This window comes from Aspergillus puulaauensis, chromosome 5 (assembly GCF_016861865.1).
Source record: "Aspergillus puulaauensis MK2 DNA, chromosome 5, nearly complete sequence".
Taxonomy (NCBI): Eukaryota; Fungi; Ascomycota; class Eurotiomycetes; order Eurotiales; family Aspergillaceae; genus Aspergillus; species Aspergillus puulaauensis.
In genome coordinates this window covers 2,976,077-3,000,096 of record NC_054861.1, presented here as the reverse complement: position 1 = coordinate 3,000,096, position 24,020 = coordinate 2,976,077, and the positions used below count along the sequence as shown (strand labels likewise).

General features: G+C 51.2%; 10 protein-coding genes across 10 annotated transcripts; 3 read left to right on the top strand and 7 right to left on the bottom strand.

Moving 5' to 3' along the window:
- Positions 1 to 1,726: 1,726 nt before the first annotated feature.
- APUU_51144A (PDK/BCKDK family protein kinase) lies at positions 1,727 to 2,942 on the top strand (the record flags this gene model as incomplete). The annotated part of the gene is made up of 3 exons (XM_041706221.1): positions 1,727 to 1,774; positions 1,840 to 2,822; positions 2,879 to 2,942. 3 exons carry the CDS (start codon positions 1,727 to 1,729, stop codon positions 2,940 to 2,942), a joined length of 1,095 nt encoding a protein of 364 aa, XP_041558628.1.
- A 62-nt stretch (positions 2,943 to 3,004) lies between these two features.
- Positions 3,005 to 3,508, bottom strand: APUU_51145S (uncharacterized protein; the record flags this gene model as incomplete). Its single annotated transcript, XM_041706220.1, has 1 exon — positions 3,005 to 3,508. The coding sequence occupies one exon, from the start codon at positions 3,506 to 3,508 to the stop codon at positions 3,005 to 3,007; it is 504 nt and encodes a 167-aa protein (XP_041558627.1).
- A 383-nt stretch (positions 3,509 to 3,891) lies between these two features.
- Positions 3,892 to 4,779, bottom strand: APUU_51143S (uncharacterized protein; the record flags this gene model as incomplete). The annotated part of the gene is made up of 3 exons (XM_041706219.1): positions 3,892 to 4,314; positions 4,400 to 4,569; positions 4,647 to 4,779. 3 exons carry the CDS (start codon positions 4,777 to 4,779, stop codon positions 3,892 to 3,894), a joined length of 726 nt encoding a protein of 241 aa, XP_041558626.1.
- Positions 4,780 to 5,057: 278 nt separating this feature from the next.
- APUU_51142A (acyclic terpene utilization AtuA family protein) lies at positions 5,058 to 7,278 on the top strand (the record flags this gene model as incomplete). Its single annotated transcript, XM_041706217.1, has 7 exons — positions 5,058 to 5,115; positions 5,160 to 5,234; positions 5,284 to 5,462; positions 5,520 to 6,163; positions 6,220 to 6,423; positions 6,479 to 6,618; positions 6,674 to 7,278. The coding sequence occupies 7 exons, from the start codon at positions 5,058 to 5,060 to the stop codon at positions 7,276 to 7,278; spliced, it is 1,905 nt and encodes a 634-aa protein (XP_041558625.1).
- A 312-nt stretch (positions 7,279 to 7,590) lies between these two features.
- APUU_51141S (Zn(II)2Cys6 transcription factor) lies at positions 7,591 to 10,226 on the bottom strand (the record flags this gene model as incomplete). Its single annotated transcript, XM_041706216.1, has 5 exons — positions 7,591 to 8,614; positions 8,702 to 8,890; positions 8,946 to 9,577; positions 9,623 to 9,703; positions 9,753 to 10,226. The coding sequence occupies 5 exons, from the start codon at positions 10,224 to 10,226 to the stop codon at positions 7,591 to 7,593; spliced, it is 2,400 nt and encodes a 799-aa protein (XP_041558624.1).
- Positions 10,227 to 11,131: 905 nt separating this feature from the next.
- On the top strand, positions 11,132 to 13,368 carry APUU_51140A (uncharacterized protein; the record flags this gene model as incomplete). Its single annotated transcript, XM_041706215.1, has 8 exons — positions 11,132 to 11,900; positions 11,982 to 12,217; positions 12,327 to 12,381; positions 12,431 to 12,524; positions 12,614 to 12,733; positions 12,770 to 12,893; positions 12,958 to 12,974; positions 13,035 to 13,368. The coding sequence occupies 8 exons, from the start codon at positions 11,132 to 11,134 to the stop codon at positions 13,366 to 13,368; spliced, it is 1,749 nt and encodes a 582-aa protein (XP_041558623.1).
- A 280-nt stretch (positions 13,369 to 13,648) lies between these two features.
- Positions 13,649 to 15,874, bottom strand: APUU_51139S (SKN1/KRE6 family beta-glucan synthesis-associated protein; the record flags this gene model as incomplete). The annotated part of the gene is made up of 6 exons (XM_041706214.1): positions 13,649 to 13,700; positions 13,751 to 14,228; positions 14,275 to 14,797; positions 14,844 to 14,945; positions 15,003 to 15,180; positions 15,249 to 15,874. 6 exons carry the CDS (start codon positions 15,872 to 15,874, stop codon positions 13,649 to 13,651), a joined length of 1,959 nt encoding a protein of 652 aa, XP_041558622.1.
- A 1,342-nt stretch (positions 15,875 to 17,216) lies between these two features.
- Positions 17,217 to 18,103, bottom strand: APUU_51138S (uncharacterized protein; the record flags this gene model as incomplete). Its single annotated transcript, XM_041706213.1, has 2 exons — positions 17,217 to 17,491; positions 17,599 to 18,103. 2 exons carry the CDS (start codon positions 18,101 to 18,103, stop codon positions 17,217 to 17,219), a joined length of 780 nt encoding a protein of 259 aa, XP_041558621.1.
- Positions 18,104 to 18,477: 374 nt separating this feature from the next.
- rpL3 (60S ribosomal protein uL3) lies at positions 18,478 to 20,031 on the bottom strand (the record flags this gene model as incomplete). Its single annotated transcript, XM_041706212.1, has 6 exons — positions 18,478 to 18,733; positions 18,793 to 19,466; positions 19,541 to 19,697; positions 19,776 to 19,833; positions 19,923 to 19,954; positions 20,030 to 20,031. Coding segments are annotated over 6 exons (1,179 nt in total).
- Positions 20,032 to 20,682: 651 nt separating this feature from the next.
- cyc8 (putative transcriptional corepressor Cyc8) lies at positions 20,683 to 23,580 on the bottom strand (the record flags this gene model as incomplete). Its single annotated transcript, XM_041706211.1, has 6 exons — positions 20,683 to 22,560; positions 22,613 to 22,705; positions 22,759 to 22,938; positions 22,993 to 23,075; positions 23,133 to 23,336; positions 23,412 to 23,580. 6 exons carry the CDS (start codon positions 23,578 to 23,580, stop codon positions 20,683 to 20,685), a joined length of 2,607 nt encoding a protein of 868 aa, XP_041558619.1.
- Between the last annotated feature and the right edge of the window lie 440 nt (positions 23,581 to 24,020).

Sequence of the window (24,020 nt, the reverse complement as noted above, 5' to 3'; positions counted from 1 at the left end):
CCTATTTTCTGGAATCCATTTTCTTTCGACTTTTCTGCCGCCTCTAAGCATGAGGAGAGGATAGGCAATAATGAAGGTGACGGTAACAAAGGAGGGCGAGAGATGATACAAAAGGGTTTAGGATACGTGGTTGGGTACCATTGAACACCCTTGTCTCTTATGCCGCGTTGCTACTTATTAAACCACCGTCGCCTTAATTAACTACGAGGCCTCTAACGGCGATGTTCCGCATATCCAGCTGCAGGGTTTTATTGCCCGGCATTGAGCTCAGCGCCGGATAGTCACATTATTATTAATATTTGACCTTTTTGCAGCGTATGGTCCGACGGTCCATGACGGCTGTCTGAGACACTCCTCTATATGATCATCATCAGGTATTGCGACTTGCCCTTGCTCAGAATTTAGCTACGGCGACGTACAGCCGCAGGAGTGCTAGCTAAAATAAGCGGCAGAATGGGTGTCGACTTTGGACTTTCGAGGGAACCGAGCCAAGGGATTGGCGCTACGATGGCAAGCTAGAGAGTTCGCTCAAGAGCTCCGATGAACTATTATTATTGTCTGGCTCGTGATCAGAGGGTTTGAGCGTCACCTGACCGAACGGTTGAGAGTATGGGGTCGGGGGGAAAGATGGGAAGTTGCCGGCGAAGAATTGAACCATTTTCGGGCGAAGGGGAGAATCCGGAGCGAACGTTCACATTCATCGGCAATTCAAGGCAAAGTGCACCTGGACCGCCCGAGCAAAAGGTGGGGTGCGTGTCGCTGCCAATTCCCAAGCCGCGGGTTGAAGATCCTCGGGTCGATTCGAATCCAGCTCACAGGAGCAACTGCCAGATTGATCGCACGATAAGATGTGTTTTGGCGGACAGTAGACCTGTAGAAATGAAGAGAAATATAATCAACCAGAGCCCTGGGTCTTGGGCTTCGTCGAACAAGAGTTACAAGACTTGTCGGATCGCCTGATGGCAAGCCAAGCACGGGACCGTCAGGATCACCCCCCCACACGTGACCACCCCGGGCTCTGGGACTCTCTCCGCAAGACCAAAAGAGTCACTGTTATCCAACGTTACCAAATCCTATTAGTTTTGTCAAACTTCTGCTGGGCCGTGGTGTGACTCTTGTATCTGCGAAGCCGGCTCGACTTTATTCTCTATTCTCCCTCCGTGAATTGTGACTTTGCTTGCCATCTTCTGCACCTTCGAACTCCCACTCCTTCAGTTCGGCGACAACCTCGGTAGTAGTTCCCAGAGCTCTCCGACCTTACGACTCAAGCCCGTCATAATATCGCTCGCCGTTCTCGCACACCCCGGACTTTTCCTCCCTCCCACCCATCCCATATATTCCCCTTATTCACGTCTATTCGTGCTCAAACCAACTGGGAAATTTCAAGTTGTGACGGCCGCTTGGCCTGATTCGCTTTCAACATCATGTGGAAGCCGTCGGAGCGCCTGATGGAAACCATCAGACATTACGCCAGCTTCCCAGCAACTGGCGTTTCGCTCCGGCAAATGGTTCAATTCGGAGACAGGCCTTCTACCGGTGAGTTTATTCTTTACTCTAGAGAATATTCCTATTTTCCCGGTCTGTGACTTGCAATGGCTGATCTCATGCCCTCGGCCCCGAAATAGGCACCTTGTTTCGCGCCTCTCAATTTCTGTCGGAGGAACTCCCCATCCGTCTCGCCCATCGTGTTCAGGACCTTGGAGAGCTGCCCGACGGGCTCAGTGAAATGCCCTCCATTAAAAAGGTCCAGGATTGGTATGCGCAATCGTTCGAGGTATGACTCACTCCACTCCACCAACCCACGCAATGACCAAACTGTACTGACGAAATGCTCCAAAGGAAATCATCACTTTACCTCGACCAACCCTAACACAAGAAGTCAAGGCGCGTTTGTTGCGCCCGAATAGAACGCATAACGGCGGGTCAAAAATCCTTGCGGAAACTACACAAAATCCAAGCGTTCGTGAGGGACAGTACCGTTCCTCCACCACAACAAATGGTAACGGCAATGGCAAGACTGCTGCCGCCAGGAGATATTTTGTCCCATCAGATGATCATGGCCATTGGCCTCCCGAGTTAAATGACTACAATGAACGTTTCGCGAAGACTTTGCAACAGATCAAACGGCGCCATGATAGTGTTGTAACTACAGTGGCTCAGGGTATTCTTGAATGGAAGCGGAGACGACAGCGTCTCCAAATTGACTCGACAATCCAATCATTTCTCGATCGGTTTTACATGTCTCGAATAGGTATACGAATGTTAATCGGACAGCACATCGCTCTGACAGAACAAACACACGTTCGCCATCCAAACTACGTCGGGATCATCTGTACCAAGACAAATGTGCGTGAGGTGGCTCTCGAGGCCATCGAAAACGCCCGTTTTGTTTGCGAGGATTACTATGGTCTTTTTGACGCTCCCAAGGTGCAGCTTGTTTGCAAGGAAGACCTAAACTTCATGTATGTTCCGGGACATCTGTCCCACATGCTTTTCGAAACTATGAAGAACTCCCTTCGTGCCGTGGTCGAAACACACGGCGCAGACAAGGAAGCCTTCCCCATCACCAAGGTCATAATCGCCGAAGGAAAAGAGGACATTACTATCAAGGTCTCCGATGAAGGTGGTGGTGTCGCACGGTCTGCGATACCTCTTGTCTGGACTTATATGTATACAACTGTGGAACAAACCCCCAACCTTGACCCCGACTTTGACAAGAGTGATTTCAAGGCTCCCATGGCAGGGTTCGGATACGGGCTTCCAATCAGTCGTTTGTATGCCCGGTACTTTGGAGGCGACCTGAAATTGATCAGTATGGAAGGGTAAGTGTCCCATGAATTTAAACAAAAAGCCGATCGTGCGACTGACTCTGTCCTAGGTACGGTACGGACGTATACCTTCATCTGAACCGGTTGTCTTCGAGCTCGGAGCCCCTCCAATGACAATTACCAGTCATGAGGGATGGTCGCGTTCGGTTTTCTACTTCACACAGACTCCATCCTTTCTATTCGGAACCCGATCCAGCGCCATCCCAAGGATTGACGCCAATGAATATAGGAGCTATTCGCGCACGGATGCGCACCAGGGAAGTCTCTGAGCGCAAGCAGGTCGGGGATGCCGAAAGCCTGCTTAACGCAGAAAAATGAAATGAGACCATGGCCAACATTATTGCGAAGAACTGAGATCGCGCACAAATTTGCCGCGCGCACACCTTCATTTGCAGTTTGCAAATTGCGTTAGAAGATCCAGAGTCGTCCACAAAGATACAGGACACAGAAATCGCACGCATGGCCGGTGATGCCAGACCATTAGTTGAGACGATGGCACATCGTCTGCCAAGTTGGTCAATTTTGGGATAGAGGATCAAAAGAGTTGGTTGTGCGCGATTATACTTGGCCCATTGATACCCATCGGCCACGATTGCAGGAACATCTGGATTCGTTGGTCCACCGCGCTTGCATATAATAATTGGTAGAGTGCGACTTTGCCTTGCACACCCGCGCCGCATCTACTGCCTTCCTATTATTCTTCTCCTTGATATCCTTCAGCTTTTTTTTTCCTTATACCTTTTTCGTGTATTATATAGCATTCCTTTGTTTGGATTATCATGCGACAAAACGGCCGAGATGTATAAGAGTCAAACATAAGAATGGCAATTTGAATGTCCAAGTCACGTATCGAATTTAATAAATATGCATCCATATTGATAAGAACCTTCAAAATTAACCGAACATCCATGAAGTACCAGTCATTTCAAGGACCAGAATAACGCCTCAATTAAAATGCACCCATAAGCAGTCATTACCTTAGATTCGTCACTCATAAGAATAAATCCCAACCAGCCAGGTCCAGGATAAGCAGCCCAAAAGGCCGAATGCCTGACTAACCCCATCAAAAAGATGCCCCGGTACCATAATCCTGCCTCTCAGCACCACTCCATCTCCTCCTTCTCTCCCTCGTCTGCTGCTGCTGATGCCTTCCCGACGAAACCCTCCCTTTCTTAGTCCGCTCCGGCGTCCCTGCCGAACCCAACGAGCTTCTCCCCTTCATCTTCGTACTCGACACAGGCGACGACGATGACGGGCTTAACGCCGCCTCTGTCTCGGGCTTATACCACCCCGAATCGTCACTCTCGCAGACATCGACGACGCCGCGCGAGACAACCACCGGTTCGGTATTCGCGGAAGACAAAGGTGACGGGGCGGGGAGGGAGCGCTGGATCGTGAATTGGTCGGCGCGGATAGAGGATGCTGTTGCGGGGTCGGAGGGGGCGAGGAGGTTCGAGAGGAAGCGGCGGCGGGTTTGCGGGAGGGTCTGGTTGTTGTTGCTGGTGTTAGTATCCGATGGGGGAGGTGTTTTGCGTATGGACTGGTGTGTGGATAGGGATGGAGGGTCTCACCTCCTGCACAGCTAATGCTTGGATGGTGAGGAGTTCGCGGTCCATGAGGACGCAGAGCGCGGCGTGCCGCTCCTCGCGGAGTCGGCTGCGGATTTTTTTCTCTTGTTCGATGGGGACGGATGTTGTGTATGCGGGCGGAATAGTTGGTGGTCGGGGTCCGTGGTGCGGTCCTGTTATAGGTATTTGAGGTTAGTTTACCCTATTACATTTGGGGGGAAGTTGCTGTTAATGTCGAGGGGAAACATACTGCTATATGCTGCCATTCCCGGCTGGGGGGGTTCGTCGTCGTTCTCGTCTGACTCGGAGTCGATTATAATCGGGTGGTGCGTTTCGTTCTGGCTTTGGTTGTAGCGCCATTGATTTGGGTTTGGGTTGTACATGGTGAATGGAGTATACGGCTGGTAGGTAAACTGCTAAGTTGTGTCCAAGCTCCGGAAATAAGAAAGAGCAGTGCGGCCTCAGGCAGACACTCCACATGCTTCCCCACCCGCCAGAGCTGTATCTACTGCCATTGTCAACTAACTATCATTGGACATTATGACGTGCAAAAGCCTAGGGTATTCGGCCAACCGGCTATACTTCTCTGACCCCTCAACTGAAGTATAAGAACAATGGACGCCCGAGGTGAAAAAAGGTCACCAGCAATTCAACCATCAACATGTCGAGCAACAAAAGAAATCGCTCAGTTCGAGTTGCCAACTGTTCTGGCTACCATGGTATGGTTATCCTTCCTGTGTATCGGACTATGTTAACAACGCAGGCGATCCTGCGTACGAGATGTACCGCCAGGCAACGCTGGGAGACGTCGATTTTATTACCGGTGATTATCTAGCAGGTACGCATACTCAAAGCTTGCTCTACCCGTTGATATTCTAATAGAGCAGAGGTCAATCTCGCCAACAATGCCGATGCCTGGCGAGCCGGAACACATCCCGGCTACGAGGAAACAGCCTGGGAGGGCATCCAGCAGACCATCGATGTTATTGCAGAAAAGGGAATCAAAGTGGTCATTAACGGAGGTGCTCTGGATCCTAAGGCTCTTGCGTTGAAAGTTCAGGGGTTGGTCCGTCTGATATCTACCACTAGGACGCCAGAAGATAGAATGCTGATATTTCTACAGGTAAACGAGAAAAAGCTCGGCCTCCGCGTTGCTTATCTATCTGGCGATGACCTATATGACCGCGTCGGTCCAACCATGCCCACGACTAAAGAGGAACTCCAACATCTGGACTCAGACAACTCGTCTGCTGCTCCGGCATCGCTAACGTATGCCTTCCTGCGCGGTACAGCAGACGGTAAAGCTATCCCTATGGTTTCCGCCCATGCGTACCTTGGAGCTCGCGGGATAGTTCACGGCCTCCGAAATGGCGCAGACATCATCCTCTGTGGCCGAGTGGCGGACGCCAGCCCGGTGATTGCGGCCGCTTGGTTCTGGCACGACTGGGCGGAGGCCGACTACGACGAGTTGGCTGGTGCTTTAGTAGCAGGGCATCTTATTGAATGTTCAGCCTATGTGACTGGAGGGAACTTTTCAGGCTTTGATAAGTACGATCTTGACGACCTTGTCGCGCCGGGATTTCCAATCGCTGAAATTGAGGCCGACGGGGCATGCGTCATCACGAAGCACTCGGGCACGAAGGGTATGGTCACCGCTGATACGGTGCGGTGTCAGTTTCTGTATGAGTTACAGGGGACAGTATACTTGAATAGCGATGTGAATGCTTACATCGGCAACATAGCTGTTGAGGACGTGGGAAAGGATCGGTATGCCTCACCCTGTAGTACTTCTCCGAAGCCATCATCTAATGATGTACTTACAGTGTCCGCGTCTCCGGTATTAAAGGCTCCCCGCCACCGCCAACAACTAAACTTGCTGTCTTCTATCAGGGCGGATATGAGGCCGAGATTCTCATCAATGCTACTGGCTACGCCACGTCCAAGAAATGGGACCTGATCGAGAAGCAGATCAATCATTTCCTTCCGGACTCTACACGAAGGGAAATTGAAACTCTTGAATTCCAAAGGTATCTTCTTCTTTTCTCTGATTGTATTATAAAAGGTGCTAATCTTTGTACTTAGAATCGGCACTCCATCTCCGAACCCAACCTCGCAAGCATCTAGCACAACATACCTCCGTATCTTCATTGCCTCGCGCTCCCCTCAGGCCGTAGGATCTGTTGGGCTAGCGCTGAAGAATATCTCCTTGAAGCATTTCTCCGGTACATACTTACCTCTTCCTTTTATAATGCCCCAATCCAAGCTAACTAGAGATAGGCTTCCACAGCACCCTCGACATGCGCACCGCAATCCCACGCCCATTCCTAGCATACTACCCAGCCCTAATCGCCCAGTCGGACCTCAACGAGGAAATCAACCTTCTCAACACCGACAGCACAATCACCACCCTGAACACAGGCCATCCAACCACCTACGCCCCCCTTCAACCCCGCGAGAGCTACGACCCCCCTGCCGCAGGGTCAGAGGGCCACCGCAACCCAATACTACCATCATCATCAAGTCCCACAAAGCGAGTCAAGCTTGGCGACATCGCCCTCGCCCGGTCCGGCGACAAGGGCGGCAATCTCAACATCGGCTTCTTCATTCCTGGACCCGAAAAAGAGAAATACAACAAGAGAGAGTCCTGGCTCCGCCAATACCTAACCATGTCCCGCATGCGCACCCTCCTCGGCTCAGACTGGCGCGACGAATATTTCATCGAGCGCGTCGAGTTCCCACAGATCGGCGCCGTGCATTTCGTCGTCTACGGGATTCTAGGACGCGGTGTTTCCAGCTCTTCGCGGCTAGATGGGTTTGGGAAGGGCGTTGCGGATTGGATTCGTGATGTGGACGTTGATGTTCCCGTTGGGTTGTTGGGCTAGGTCAAGTCAAGTATACAGGGCTAGTCAATTGTGTACCTGATCATCGATGAGATGTGATGTCCACGGGTGTTAACCCTGCCTGTCTAGTTATGTTGTATTATTGATCTTTTTCCATAAGGCAGGTGCGAGGGCCACTCCTTCCTATTAAAGTGGCCGTGCCTTCCCTGAATAGAATATGATATTACGAGAACACACCTTAATCTACAGGGCAGGTGCGATGGGAACCGTAGATACCTATTTTAACATTTGTATATTTGAACTCTATACAAGTACTTACAAATACTAGTTGATATCTAGTACTTACCAGGCTACTTACTCACCCAGCAAGGGCAAACAATCAAGCATATTCTGGAATGTGTCCGCTCTACTACTATCCTCGCTGCTTTCTTTTTCTTCTTTCCCCTTGGCTTTTGCCATTATTGAGGGTTCGGACCCGGTCCTGGATTCATCGTACTTGGATGGTGAGGTATAGTGTGGAGGGCGTCCTCCTCCTCCACTTGTGACTTCGGGTCCGTGTCTATCTCCTTCTTCGTGTCCGGGCGTATTGCTGTCTTTAATGCCGCTGCTGTCACTATTGTTACTACTACTGCTGTTGTTGTTGCTAATAGTAGTGGGGCTCGTGGTGGTAGTGGTAGTAGTGGTAGTGGTTTGCGGACTCTCCCCCTCCAACTCCTTCTCTCCAAAATAAACCCAAAAGTAGTCTTCCGTCCACCTGGGACTGGTTGAGTCTTCTTCCTCCCCGTCGCCAGAGTAGATTGTGCTCGTGTCATGGGGTGAATCAGTAGTAGCAGCAGCAGCGGTTAAGGCTGCGCGCTGTTTTATAGAAGAAGCCGACGTAGACGAAGAGCCTTGTGAATACGACCGTTGGTGTGAATGTGAGTGAGTCTGCAACTGAGACTGCGACTGGATAGAAGGAGAAGGATAGATGAAATCTGCACCCCCCGGCGCTCTCCGCAACGACATGAACTCGTCCACGTAGCTAAGCAGCCGGATGTACTCGGTGAGTTTCAGCTGGAAGAGGTTCGGGTGGCAGGATAGATCATTTGCGGTGAGGTCTGTGAAGAATGGGGGGTTTAGGACTAGTTGGCGTCCGTTGCTGCTGTTGGCGTTGCTGAGATCCGACGATGGTAACGGGGTAGGAGAGGCGGGCCGGCATAGCTCCAATGCTTTCCATGAAACTGCAAATATGAGACTCATGTAGTATTGGCTGCGAAGAAAGCGGAATGCCTCGGTGAAGAAGACGAGCATGACTTCGTGGAGTTGTTTGTCTTCGGGGGTGGTGGAGAGCTGGGTCTGGATGCTTAGAAGGATTTGCGGGAGGAGGGTGTATGCTACTCTACAGTTTCAAAGGCATCAGTTCATGTCTAATAGAAAGCCGAGATAGAGGGAAGGTTGGGAAGTGGGAAGGTTTCTGGGTACGTACGCGCTTATAGGCAATTTATCAGCGACACCGTTGAGAAGGAGCTGTTTTACGTTATCGGCTGTAGAGCGGATTGCCGTTGAGAGCTCGGCACGACAGGACTCGATGCGAAACAGGTCGGTCTCGTCTGTTAGGTACGTGTTGTAGCCGATTAGAAGACAGATGCGGTTACACAAAGCGATACGAGCGGATCTGTGTATAGCTATTAGCATGCTCTTTATTATTTAGGAAGTAGGGTAGAGCGTACTGGAAGTATATGGCGCAAAGATTGGTATAGAGGGTCAACGACGGATGAATGTAGTACTCCTTCCCATCTGGATTCGCTACCCAGCTGAGTTCCCAGTCCAGCAGCGCAAACTTGGTCTCTTCGAGTCTATCCAACTGCATCCGACGGTCTGCCAGGCTGAACGGCATACACTGCGTTGTTGGATAAACGAGCATGATTAGATCGGTCACTGCAACGACAAGGTGGCACAGGCTAGCAAGGACGCGGCAGAGGGCGATCTTTATGTCGGGGGTATACACCTCCGAATGGTAACATTCTTCTTCTAGGTCGTGAAACGACAGCCCTAGGTGGTGCAGGTCGAACTGGTCCGGGGCGATTTGGATCGGACGACGCATGCCAAGCGAGATTATTCGGTCTCGAATCATGCAACACCACCAGAGGCGTTTGAGGTCGGACTTCTTCCTCCCTGGCCCCAGACCAGTTTGGGGGAAGTGGTGGTATACATGTGCCCGTTCTTTTTTGGCGTATCGGATTGCGATGCGCAGCCAGCGGGAGTTGTTGGAGCGCTCAGCGTCGGTGGTGTAGTAGGTCAAAATCAGACAGGCCTGGGAGATGACTAGACGGTCTTTCTCAACGCCGGTTTCGTAGAGGCGCTGCAAGGTCAGCTTATTGTTAAATTTCTTGATCAGAAGTAATACCTTGGCTCGTCGATAGAGGTCGTCTCGCGCAGAGATCAGAGAGTCATACCCGCACTCTTTGACGGTCTCAACAGGGACAAACTGCAATCGTCAGCATCCTCGACTAAACAAACATTCTGGGCAAGCTTACCGGACTGGCAGCAAAAAGCATTGCCTGGAAAAGCAAAGTCGAGATCTTGCCGGCACTTGCATCGACACTCCGGTACTTCCTCCAGAACAGCGCCTCGTCAACCACCGGGAGACACGGATGGACGTATAGAAAGTAATGTTTCGTGAATACGTCCAGAACCTCTTGGACAGGGACCCTGAGGGCCATCTGAGATCTCACAAATGTCAAGCCTCTCTGCTCTGGATGTAGTTTGCCGGTATCCGGGGTAGGACAGTGACTCAAGCCACGTTCCCTCGCAATCGTCTTGAGCATCTGCTTCTCCTTGTCCCTCTTTCCCGAGTGCAGGGTACATGATCGGCCGTCCAGACGGCAGTTTGTGCAGGGGAAGCCGGTGATGGAGCCGTCGCAGCGGACCTTGCGGGAGTGACAGCGGGTGCAGGCCCGAGCGGCGCGTCTGGAGCGGGCATTGGGGTTCTTTTGGGGCTGAGACGACATTTTAGAGTGTCGAAAGGTCGAAAAGAGAGAAATAGAATGGAGATGAGGAAAAGGAAAAGAGGAAATAATTGCGGGGAAATAAGCTAAAGGACTAAAAGGAGCGTCGTGGGGACTCCACATACTCTGCAGGATCAGCCTTCAAGCCATCGCCCAGACTCACCCAAACCATCAATGGATGTTCACAATTATCATTCGGGAACTCTTCCTTGCGGCTGGGCGCTGCTGAGCATCCAGACAGGATCCAGAGCCCGCATGGCTTCGTCTTGAGCTGGGATGCTCATTCTGCGGACTGTAGATCGTCAGTCCCACATGGACCCATCGTGACATCGCCAGTCCCATCAGGATCCAGCCAACTAGCTGGCTAATGAACTAATGAATCCAGAGGCGACTGCATTACCCCAATTTATGCAGGGCCGGCACTCGCCTTCCGGGCCTCCATCCGTCCGTTCTGAGGGAGGGAGCAGGTATAATTTATAAAGCCTTTACGAGTCTGGACTCCCGAGGTTAACCCCTCTCTTTATTCCATCTGTCGGTTCTCTATTACACTCTCGTCGTATAGCTTTTTCACCAGTCGTTCTCGTAATCTACTGTCCAAATATTGAGTCAATCCGGCCAGAACAGCAAGGCTGTTTAATGCAGGGCGTGCTCGCTAGCCCTAATTGCGACCAGGATTATCAGCATATTAACAGGCTGGAAGCTCCGTGTCTACGTCCAGTGCTTTAACATTATCCAGCAAGGCTTTCAATTCTGACTGTCTCCTCCTTTCTACTGTTAGCGAGCTCCGAGGTTAACACCAGCCCCTCAACACCAACTCTAGTGGCGGGGCTCGACTCAGATTTATGATCTTATAGTCCTTGTATATGCGTAAAGATAACTAAGTAACTATCCCAAGGCCCAGTTCAGCAATGACCATTTACCACTCCCCCATCTCTCCCTTCGGAGACATCGCCTCCCTCTCCATCCCCCAGTTCATGACAAGATACAACCCCGACGGCGTCGCTGCAGACAAAGTAGTCCATCGCGATGCCCTCTCATCCGAAGCCCTGACATACAGCTCTCTGCGCCAGAAAGCCAGCCTCTCGGCGTGGGGACTCAAGCACGAACTCGGCGTCAACCCGGGCGACACCATCCTTGCCATCGTCACAAACTCAGTGCGGAACCCCCCCCCCACCTATCCAGAAATTGTAGATACGATGTCTAACCATAAGAAGAACGACTTCGTCATCCTAGCACACGCAACATGGTGGCTCGGCGCAGTCTTTGCGCCACTCAACACCTCGTCTACAAAGAAGGACATCGAGCACGTCCTGGCCCTGATCAAACCAACCCACATCGCCACAATCAGCTCCAAGCTGCAGGATGTCCAAGACGCAACAGCTTCCGTACAACTACACCCCAACCCTCGAGTCTTCACAGTTCTCAGCAAAGTACCATCCATCTCCCAATTCCCCAACGACATCCTCTCAGCAGCCACCAAGCCACTCCCGGCATTCGACCTCGGCAGCAAAAGCGCCAAAGAAACACCCAGCACCATCTGCTTCTCGTCCGGCACAACAGGCAAGATGAAGGGCGTGCTGATGTCGCATTATAGCCTCGTTGCGAACATCCTGCAACTACGCACCTCGTTGCCCGCGAGGTTGAACTCGTCTGTGCGGGAGGTCTGGTTTACGCCGTGTACGCTCGGGCCTTTCTCAATATCCCAATGGAAACTAAACCAACCAGCTCACTAATTACATCCACTTTATTCTGTTATAGACTGCCACATCTACGGTCTCGCAACCGTCGTCCTCGCCGGCATGTGGGCGGGCGGGTCATTCTTCTCTCTCCCGTCATTCGATCTCGAACTGTTCTGTGCCAAATCGAGCGAGATCCAGGCTACCGATATGCATCTTGTGCCGCCGGTTGCGCTGCTTCTTGCGACATCAGATCTTGCGCGGAGGTATACTGTGCCTTCGCTGCAGAGGATTGTTGTTGCTGCGGCGCCGTTGAAGGTACCCCTACCATATTCTACCATATTCTACTATAACCCTAGCTATGTTGGCCTCTTTCTCCCCCTTTATTCGATGGGTGATCCATATCTGATCATATTAATGGTATTAGGAAGCCCTACAGCGAGAACTAAAGAACCGCTTCCCTCGAGCTAGTATCTGTCAAGGTACCTTGTCCCCAGTCCACATAAACAAAAGAAACAACTAACCAGCAAGGCTACGGTCTAACCGAGTGTTCTCCGGGCGTAACGCATCAAATCACCGATAAAGATTCCAGCTGCGGTACAGTGGGAACTCTCATCGCCGGCACGTAAGTTACTCCAGTTACTCCAGTTACTCCTTCAATCTCAGTATAGTCTAGCCCAGACTAACCTGATTTTAATTTTAATGGACGAAAAGCGAGGCCCGCCTCGTCTCCCCAACCACAGGCCGCGATGTTGCTCCGGGGGAAGAAGGCGAGTTGTGGATTCGTGGACCGCAGGTTATGATGTACATCGCTCTGGAATGCCTACTTTGGTGGTATGTGTGAGAAAGCATGTTAACAGTGTATACCAGGGGCTACATCAACGACGCACCCGCAACAGCAGCAACGTTCTCGCCTGACGGATGGCTCCGCACTGGCGATATAATGCGAGTCGATGCCGATGGCGATTTCTGGGTGACGGATCGGTTGAAGGAGGTATGCTTCTGTTTTTGTTTCCATGTTCTGAGAGCTCTGGTTTCTTATCTAATTACTTATCCAGATGATCAAGTATAAAGGGTTTGTTCCTTGAAGAAAAAGGAAAAGAAAGAATGGAAGAAAGACCTAATCGCTGCTTAGATTCCAAATCCCACCGTCTGAGCTCGAAGATACACTGCTCCAACATCCAAGCGTAACCGACGCCGCCGTGTGTGCTGTATACGTCGACAGCCAGGCCACCGAGGTGCCGCTGGCGTATGTAAGTCTACCTCCGGAGACAACCAGCTTGCCCTCCAGTGAAATCCAACCCGTGCTCGATGAAATCAGGAAATGGTCCGATGGCCAGCTAGCTGGGTATAAGAGGCTGAGAGGGGGCGTGTTCCATTTACAGACTCTGCCCAAGACCCCGACCGGGAAGATTCTGAGGAGGCTTCTGCCGGCCAAGGTGAAAGAGGGGAGGGAGGGAAGGCTTTAGAGACATTAATTGAGTGAGTCACTATTAGTAAATAATGTGCCAGGCGAGTCAATTGAAATTAATATCAATATCAAGAACATTAACATCAGAAAACAAAGCGAGTTGTAGCCCCCTGGACAAGACCGGCTCGAAGAAAATAAACAACAACCGCAACGCCAAAGCATATGCCGCTAAACGCCTCGTGAGCCAGATCCAAATGGACCGCTCCGTTGGGAGGTAGATGGATACGTAGATATCGGGCAAATAGAAAGGTAGAGTTGAGTCAGTAAATGCGGTTATATCAACATGTATGCATAAAGTCATTTTTCGGCCACTCGTATCCGGTGGCGGCCCTGATGGAGACAGTCAGCGGCTATTCAAAAATAATACATGACACACTTACCAAGTTGTCTTATTGAAGTTCTGATACGCAAGAGGGTGGTTGGCGATGTACTCCGTAGTCTCAAAGCCTGGGGGATCGCAGGTGACGTTGATATCATCAGGGTCCTGATAAATCCGGATGTAATCGAACCGCATGTAGCCAGGCATAAGCTTTTCTATCCCGTCGTCTACCGGAGCAAAACTGTGTGCCATTCCCAGGTTCATGACAATGGACATTGGCTCCATTGGAATCGTTCGCTGGCCGACGTTCGCATTCGGGCCTATCGCTCGTCCGTCAAGCGTCCATGTTTTGTCCTCGCCCACGAACCAAGTGACATTTCCCGTCGCACCAGGGTTGTATTCGAACGCATAGGTCTGGTATTCTTTCCCATTGTACCATTTGTTATTGAGAGTTGTCTCTCCGGACATGGCTTGTTGGTATGGGCCTCCTCTGTAACTGTTGAGTTCCGTGACTTCCTGATTGTACACAGCGGCGTAATCTGTCAAATCAGTATTAAGCACAGATATTCTATTTAGAGCACTTACCATAGTCTGGCATGTACCAAATATCAAATGGAGCCATCTGCAAACTTTGTGACACAGTCCCTACTACCTTGGCCTCGTTGCCCGCCAAGGGCGCAACACTGGCTTCAATAACATCAATTTCGGGGGCACTGCGGGATCTTCCAGGACTAGGATGGTCTGCACCTGGGCAAGTACAGGCCGGTAAACGCATCCCGGGGAGCCAGCTAAGGCCGTCCGGAGTACTTTGGTTCGGCGTGATTCCCGCATCACATCCATCATAGTAGCTATAGGGCCACATGCCTTCCGTAGTCGCAGCGTGTCCAGGACGCCCCAAGTTCCCCATAGCCCAGAAACCGGGCCAAAACCCAGAAACCTTGCCGTCTCCCGGTAATGATATACTCGCCTCCAGTCGGCCACCACTGAAGCAAAGCTTGTTCCAGCTCTGCACCATTCCTGATCGATATTTGAGTTCATGATTCGGGAACTTATCAAATTTAAGCTCTAGAACTCCATCCTTCGTGATTGCTGCGTCGGGGTCGTACCACTACATGGAGTTAGTACAAATATGCCATCGCGTGGAGAGAACTAACCTCAAGATCCTGTGTCACACCATACCAAAGATCTACGGCTTGGTAATAGGGGTCATCGCCATCGTAAAATGTACGTCCTGGGGTGTTGAACTCGTCCGAGAACTATATAAACATATCAGTGACACGAGTACCTAGTCTCCACATCCCAGTATCACTCACCACAAGCTCGAGTTCTTTACCATCCTCTGCTATCATCGTATGTGCTGATTTCGGTGTATCAGGGTCTATCAACCCCTTGCGAATATTAGACAACAAAGGTCGGTCTCCAACATTGAGACACAGCGTATCACCCGCCGCACAGTGCGATTCATGCTTGTCGAGTCCTTTGACAGCAGTGCTGTACCGGCAAGTCAGTCCACGGCCAACTTTCCACACTGGTTCTTCAAATAGGTGCTGGGGCCTTACATAACGGGATATCCAATAAACAGCACCAAAAACCCTATAGTAAGCAGGATTAAGCCTCCAACATTGATCAATCCCCTTCGGTTCCAAATATCGCACTCTCGTTCCCTATCACTCGGGTCCGGGTTGTGTAAATAATCGTCTTTCTCAACATCTTCTGGAAATAACAACAGCCCATCCGTTGGCGTAATGTTGTACTTCTCAGTAACCGTCTGGGTATTCACATCATTCTCATCACTTTCCGCGCGCGACGGCACTCGCGATTGGATGTATCCTTTGGTGTCATAGCTGCCTGCTTCTGAATCCCAACTTGTGCGCCGCGAAGAGAGAACAGAGAGGTTGGGAGACGCTAGCTCGTCCCTAGAACGGTGTGGCCGTGGTGGTATTAAGAACTCTGTCGACCCGTGGTGATATGTTGTATATACCGTCTGTAGGGTTCCCGTCGATTGGGACTCGGTGACTTGCGGTGTCAATGGTGTTAAAGGCCGCCCATGCTCGGGAGGCGGAGGAGGCGGAGGAGAAGAGATGGGAGAAGGAAGGTTCTCGTCAGAAAACACATCGTGCTGTCCGGAATTGAGGCGAATATGAGGCGTCTCCCGAGGAGGGAGTTCTGGAGAGGGGCCGGACATGGTGTCTGGGGTATGCTTGAAAGCTGTATTTGCACCTGAAGCGTAACCTATGTATACCGTGCTGTGTCAATAATGCCAATTCCGTCTTTTCTTTGATTCGGCTGCTATTCCATAGGTGTTGCTCCCGTATACCAGTCTTGATCCAGTAATAGGGCAATTCCGACAGCCCTGGCGTTATTTCTTGTCAACTTCGAGATTCAAAGAACGCCAATGCTGCCTGTCAATAGTCGGCGCCGTGATTGTCAACAAACAATAACGAATGGACGGGACAGTTTGTCTGGCACTGTCGCCGGAAACAAGCGGGAAAAAAAAAACTGCGACGGATATCGCGCAGAACTGTCCAAGACGTCTGGATTTTATTGCGAATACTTTCCCTGTCGATGAAAGAATGGCAAGTCGCGCTGATACAGATCCCAAGGAAAAGACAGGAAAGGGTCAAAGGGAGAAGAACAGCATGCTAGGGAAGAAGAATAAACAGAAAAGAGGGACAAGAATGAGGAGAGATACAGAGGGCGAGAATGAATGAGTGAGGAAGTGAATGAAGGTGACGGGGTCAAGGAAGGGATGCGGAGGGGGACTTGTCCGCAAAAGAGTGGCAGGACTCGACGATTGTTTGTCGGCTTCTGCTTTGATTATTTTGACAATCGGCCCCGGATAATGAGCGCAAGTAATTTTGATTATGCTCGTGGTATCTCAGGGTGGTCCACGTCGTACGTACTCCTGTATGCGCAACAGCCTATCCCCCTCCAAACCAAGGCAGGCGAGGAATGCATGGAGGCGCGTTGGGCGTTGGCCCCTTGAATAGCTGCTGCGAAGAATCTAAACATCTTCTTTGCAGGGTGAAGGTCTTTCACGTTAGCCAGGGTCTGGTGGCGCGGGAAAAATAGCATGCGCATGTATACTGCGTTTCCAGGCTGCAGAACTCCTAAACTGATGCATGGTAAACCCAGCCGCCAGACATCAACAAGACCAAAATATCAAAAGTCTCGAAGGTTCAACGGCAAGCTCGGTAACTATCAGCATAAGAATGAAGAATGGACGAGGAATTTTGTTGCTACAACAAGTCCCGGGAAGAAGAATGTACACGAAGAGTTCAGATGCCTAGTACACCCGATTAGGAAAGAACATCACAGCCCTCCCAAAGAGGAAAGAACGACGGGTGTGGGCCTAGGCCTCATCCACGACAACTTGAAAGTCCTTAGTAGATAAACTGGGGCGCACGATGACCCAAAAATGCTTCACAACTCACTGTTGTTACTTGTCCGGCACCCGAGATAAACCCAAAATTATCTAACATTTGTCCATATCAGGGGAAATATTATCATGTACCTCCTCCAACTCTTCAACTTTCAATAGCTTTAGCCCTCAGCCCAACAATTAAATGTCCCCCCGCATCCAACGCCGTAACATAATACTCGAACCTCGACTTCCCAGTCTCCACCCGATAAACCTTCACCTCAACCGCAGACTCATCCCCGCCAGAGCCCTGGGCAGCCGCGGCACGCACCGCCTTCAACGCAGAGGCATACTGGTTCTTTGGGTCGAACGATGTAGCCGATAGTGTCTCGATGGACGATGAGAGGTCTTTATCCGTTGAAATGAGTTTCGAGAAGTGCGCTGTAGCAGGTAAATGAGTTAGCATATCTCAGCAGTAAACCAAAGAAATATTGCAGGGCGGTGTTTCCCGATAGTAGTGTAGGAAAATGGATAAGGTAGCGACATACAAGCGTCAGGCCATACTCCCCTCCCAGCGCCCTCCCACTTCAATGCAACAGGTTCGAACGGCTCGTCTGTGTCGGAGACGTAGTATGCGTCAACAGAGGTGAGCGGGGTAGGAACCTTGACGTTGACGTCCACGGTTTCTGTGCGGGCGGCGGAGGATTGTTGGGCTGCTGGTTGCGATCGCCCGTTATCAAGATCTGCATTTGCCTTGTTCAAAAAGGACATGTAGGCGTCGTCTGAGGACATGGTGCGGGTAGTAATTGATGTGGATGAGCCGGAGTGGCTTGCAGCTGGCGTTGGAGATGGCGGGCTATGGAGCGATCTTCTTCGGAAAACTGGTGCTATAATCGACGGGGCGTTGTAGCAATGATTTGACGTAGACGAAAGCTGTCGGAGGGCTTGGGTTCGAGGAGGCTTTAAACGTGAAGATGAAGTGAAAGACGGACTGGAGAGGTGATCAATGACGCAATGGACATTGCGGGTGCTCGGGCACCTGCAGGAGTGCATTGGGCTTTGCTTGGACAATAACGAGGCTTGAAGGATATTGTTACGGAGGTATTATTATATTAAGGATTGCTCGCAGCAGAATGAAAAGAAAATATGCGTTCTAGCTCGTTCGAGAGGTTTTCGAGCTCATCAGGCGGAATCTGCAGGATTTTCAAAGCTCCGCCTGTGCACACACGACCATTTACGGTTTTGTGATCTACGCAGTGGTATACAACCAAGCGACAATATCTACAAAACCAGTCTACTCTTGAGTAATTTGGTTCTACAGCTAGGTCTACAAAATTCATTCAAGGTAGAATGTTGGAAGTATTCGCTTTTTTTATTGAACCGCATAATAATCTTTACTACACCAAGCCATAATCTCCGTAAACACCTTAAGCAGAAGTTTCGAGGTCCTTCTTGAGGGTACCCATGAAAGCGCGCTTCTCCTCGGGTGTCTGGAAGGCACCGTGACCGAACTTGGAGGAGGTGTCGATCCACTTGAGGTCGATCTTCTCGGTGGCCCTTCGGCTGGTTTGGGGGTACATGGTCTTGCGGAGGGTCATGACACGCTTCTTAACACCAGGGATGGAACCCTTGACCAGGACGTAGTCGTTCTTAACCTCACCGTAGTGGACGAAGCCACCAAGGCTGTGAAATTGTTAGCTGGAATATTCCTTTGTGGTTTTGAGAATGTCAAGGTTACATACGGAGTGATCTGCTTCTTGGAGACATCGAACTCGGTGGAGGCGTTAGCCTCGTCAGAGCCCTTTCCAATGCGGAAGACCTTGTGGTTGCAAGAGGTACGGTGGTGGTAACCCATCTGACCAGCACGGGCAACGGTCCACTGGACGTGGCTAGGGTGCCAGGCACCGATACAAGCAACCTTACGGAGACCCTTGTGAGTCTTGCGGGGAAGCTTGGTGGTACCCCAACGGCTGGTGACACCCTGGAAACCGTGACCCTTGGTGACGGCAATGACATCGATCATCTCGTCCTGTTCGAAGATGGAGTCGATCTCGATGGGCTTCTCAAAGAGGTTGCGGGCGAAGTCAACCTTGTCGGCAATGGCGCCACCGTTGACCTGGATTTCCATAAGGTGGGCCTTCTTCTGCTTGAGGGGAGTCTTGCGGATCTGGGTGTGGGCGAGGACACGGACGACAGTGCAGTACTTCTTGATGCGCTCAAGGTCGCGGGTGATGGAGGCACCGCTCTCCTCGGAGTGCTTCTTGGCGTACTTGGTGAAGGCCTTCTTCTTGCTCTTGTACCAGTTCTTGTAGAAGCGACGCTTGACCTCGTCACTCAAGTGCTCAGCCCAGACGGTAGCGAGCGAGCGGAGACCACGGGGAGTCTCGATGTAACCGACAACACCAACGGCAATGAGCTAAAAAAAAAATCAGTCAGTCAGTTCCCAATCACAAACCGTAGGAATACAAAATTATTCGGATATGAACATACAGGAGGGGTCTCAACGACGGTGGCAGCCTCAACAACCTCCTTCTTGTGCATCTTGGCACCAGGACGGTCAAGGTCACGGACAATGGTGGTCATACCGGCCTTGTAGCCCATGGAGGCCGTCAGGTGGACGGGCTTCTTGGGGTCATCCTTGGGGAAGCTGTCGCAAAAATATCAGCATTCTGTCCCTCCAAATCCCGATAACGAAAAAAAAAATGTTCATATTCCAAAAACTAACCTCTTGACTCTTCCACGGTGTCTGGCAGCGCGCTTGCGGGGAAGGTAGGCAAGGGAGCCTGGAAGAGTTCTTCGTCAGTATGTAATTCCTACACACGCACACAAAAACCCCGTATCTCGAAGGTCGAGGTCGAAAAGGTAGACTAACCGTGCCGAGGCGCTTCGTACTTCCGGTGACTCCTGTTCAAAGAAAATTGAATTAGCGATAGTCCATTGAGCGAGTGTTTCGTTGGAATCCGGTATCGAAATACTCACATCTTGACCCTGTTGTCGTTAGTTGTCCGAGGTGGTGAGTGAGAGTGTCTATCTCCAGGTTTGGCCGCAAGTCCGATTTTGCAACGCTTAACGAGTTGTGGGCTGCCTCTAAGCGAGAAGTCTTGGCGGTTTAACTCATTGTAGTTAGCTCACACCTCTTTATGCCTGAGGTACTAAAGCACGTGTCCACCAACAATTTTCTTGCCCCAGGCACCAACTTCCCTTAGGCGATTTTGCCATGTCGGTGGCCACAATCTCATCCACGCCGTGTACCTACAATAGCTACCGAGAACTACTATTCGCGAATGAAATGGTGGAATATCTCAATTTCAAATAACTATAAAAACCTGAGAGGCTACAAAAATTCATGGATGTTGCTTGATAGCTAGACGCAGCCGCCGCAAATCGTAAAATACAACCTAGGGCTAACCTAAGGGCTAAAAAAAAACAGCAGATACAGATGTCCCCGAAGACAAGAGTTTACGCATCGGGTTGCAATCGAAAGAGTATAATAATAAAAAGAAAATGGGGAGGTGTAACGAAAGTGCAGGGGGGATTCTCATAACAAGGGCATCATTCAAATCTTAAATTGCGGCATTGTGGAAAACAATCATCGATATGACTAGACAAAAAATATGTTCACCGTCAAGTCCTTAGACCGCAGACTCCTTCGACTGAGAAGCTTGAGTGCCGCTAACACCATTGCTGTTTCCATTGGCGCTGCCTGTTGCGCTGCCATGGGGGCTCCCCTTCACAGCACTCGCCTTTTTCTCGTCATCGCCATCATCATCATAATCCTCATCGACTTCCATTTTACGAGCAGGAGGCTCATGGGCTGGGGTTTGTTCAGCTCGGGCATGCTCCTCCTTAACGGGAACTGAAACATGGACTTGCGTGCTGGGAGGACCAGACGAAGGTCCGTTGGAGGAAGCAGGAGCGTTTTCAGCCATCGGGGGAAGGCTAGCACCGGAAGGATGCTGCGGCATGTGCTGAATCGAGGGAAGAGTTTGGGGGTGATGTGCAGCCTCGGAAGGATGGTAGCTTTCATTGACACGGCGTTGGTCTTCCCGGCGAATTTCAGAGGAGCTCCGACGTTGCATCTCACCGGGCGATGGCAAACGGCTTGGGGAAGGAACGCGGCGACCGATTTGCTCGTCTAGTCTAGATCGATTTTCTTCGCTTGCAATCTTCTTTACTGGGCCAGCTTCAGCCTCCCATTCCCTTCCACGCTTCATAGCCGAAGCGGGGCGATCTTCACGTTCACGAGCCGCAGCTTCAGCAGCGGATATGGCAGACGCTGGTGCAGGTGCACCGCCCGCAATGCCCGCAATGCCCGCGCTGCCTGCGCTCTGAACTGGGACGCTAGGTCCGTGATGATAGTTTTGGTGCGGGTAAGTAGATCCAGGTGAAGAGGCTCGCTCCTCACGGATCGGTCGAATCTCAGTTGGTGGTGTGAAAGGTCGGTGGTAAGGAGGTATAGGGCCAGCGGAAGGAGGGCCACCATTAGGAGGGCCGGCGCCTGCTGGAGCAGCGCCAGGAGGCAAGGCTCCACGTGTAGGAGCAGCGAAACCAGCGCCGCTAGGGGCACGGTCGTGAGATGGCGGAGGAGCATTAGCGAGCTGAGGCAGAGCATGCGTCGGCGGATAAACTCCTGGACCACCAAGAGCGGGTTTCGGCGAACGCACGCCTGGCGGGGGACGCGCGCCGTCAGGCAATCCTCTTCCTGGCTCTTGACGTGGGCTAGGCTGCTGAATAAGACCAGGGCGAGGTACATCGCGGGGATCGAAACCGTTTGCACCGGGGGCTGGTCCCTGAGTCTGAAGTTCGTTGACGCCGCGGTCCCAGCCAGTAATCTGGCGGGGTGGAGCAGGAGGCTGTGGCGGTGGTCCTCCTGTCGGAGCCGGAGCGCCCCACTGGGGTGCAGGGGGAGCACCGACGCCAGGAGCCTGGTAAGCCTGCGGGTGGACGTCCTGAGGCTGTGGAGCAGGGCCGTTGCTTTGGCCAGAGCCCGATAGCTGGCTTTGGAGAAGTTGCAGGCGGGCCTTGATATGGACGTTTGAGGGATCCAGATCAGCGGCACGGCCATAAGCATCCAGCGCATCAGCAATTTGGTTGTTGCAGGACTCGTAAAGAGTTCCCAAATCGTACCATACCTCCGAGATGTATGGATTCAAGCGGATGGCACGAGAATAGGCGTCCAGAGCATCACGGTACTGGTTGATTTGGTAGTAAAGCACACCGATCGAACACCAAAAGGTCGGGTTGCGACCGTCGCGATATACTGCCTGCTGGTAAGCTTCGTATGCCTTGGGGTATTTGGCTTGGGACATGTAGCAGCGACCCAGAAGGTACCAGCTTTGGGCATCACTGTTATCTGCGCTGACTGATTTCTCCAGGTACTCGATCGCCTTCTCCTGGCTGGCATAACTAGTGCTTTGCTGGTGATACAACCATCCAAGCTGCTGTAAGACCTTTGCATGGTTGGGGTCACGATCCAAGACGCGCCTGTAAGCTTGTTGCGCAGACTCGAACTATAGTTTTGTCAGTATTCTATATCTTTTCGCATGACGTCGCATTACTTACATCCTTCTGTTGTTCATGAACGTGTCCAATTTGAAACCAGATGTCTTCCTCAGTCAGAGGACGTGGGGGATCATTCACAATGTATTTGAAGCACTAGGAATGGTCAGAAAATCGCTTCCGGTAAAAACAATAGCTATCCCACTTACATCCAAACTCTGGTTGAATTTTTGCTGCTGTTTGTAAATTATTCCTAGCCGGAAGTAAATCTCGTTGGCCTTTTCAAAGTCTGGCGCCATTCGCATGACTTGAGAGAAGGCTTCTTCCGCGTGATCTAGGGAACCATAGCGATCGTAAAGTATACCAATTCCATACCACAGCTTAGGCTCCTACGCACGTGTTAAAAATCTAATCGACAGAAAACTCAAAAACCGATTACCAACCTTGGGATCGCGCAGGTGATATAGCGCCTGTTGGTATGAGGTGTACGCTTCCTGGAGATTGTCCATCATAAGGTAGCAATGTCCTAAAACATCATGTTAGCAAACTTTAGCGCATAGTTGTTTACCTCTTGCCAACATACCTAAGCTTCCCCATGTTTCTCCACTGCCGGGATCCAGCTTCAGAATATTTTGGAGGTATTCAATGGCCTTAGGAAACTGCTCTCTTGTTCGTAAGATGCAGGATATCGCGTTCATAGCGGGGCACGACCATTGGTTATGCCGTAATGCTTGTTCATACGCGTTCATCGCACCATCCAAATCTCCCATCACTTCAGTCAAAGTTCCTAATAAGATACCGTCAGCAAATACTCTTAACAACTTTTGCGCAAAGGTGCATTATGGGTGGGGGGCTTCTTTACCAATTTGCAGCCAGACCTGCTCATTCAGAGCAGCAATCTTCTGGGCGGTGCTGGGTGGAGGCTTCTGCGCCGGCGACTGCAGAGGCATATGGCCGTTCACTGGGTGGGCGGCGAGGTGCCCATGGTGAGGAGTGACGCCTCCAGTGGGCGACGGCTGAGTGTGAGCCATAGCGCGGAAGTTGGGTCGAAATGAAATCACAAAGCAGGCTGTTTCGGATGATAGCGATTAACTTTGCGACACAATGACGCAACCAATCCCCGTGTCACTTTAATGTCGCACAGCCCCGGTATAGATGGTCGCGCAAGATGGTCACCCAATGACCTTTTGGATGAATTGCAGCGTTCTTCCGAAACAAAATATACCCAAACGTTCGACCGGGCGAGCACGTAAGGAGGGAGTCGCCTGGAAGGGTTCGAGGGCGTGTTCGAAGGCCGCGTTCTTGGCAAACAAAGCGGCAAAAGCAGTAAAAGATATATAGAAACACAAGGTGATAATGGAAAGCAGAAGAAAAATAAAGCTCAAAGACGATGAGGCGAAATATGACACGGTTAGACCGAAATGCGGGTGGTGGCCGGGCCGGTGGATAAAGGCCAAATTGCGAGGAAGGG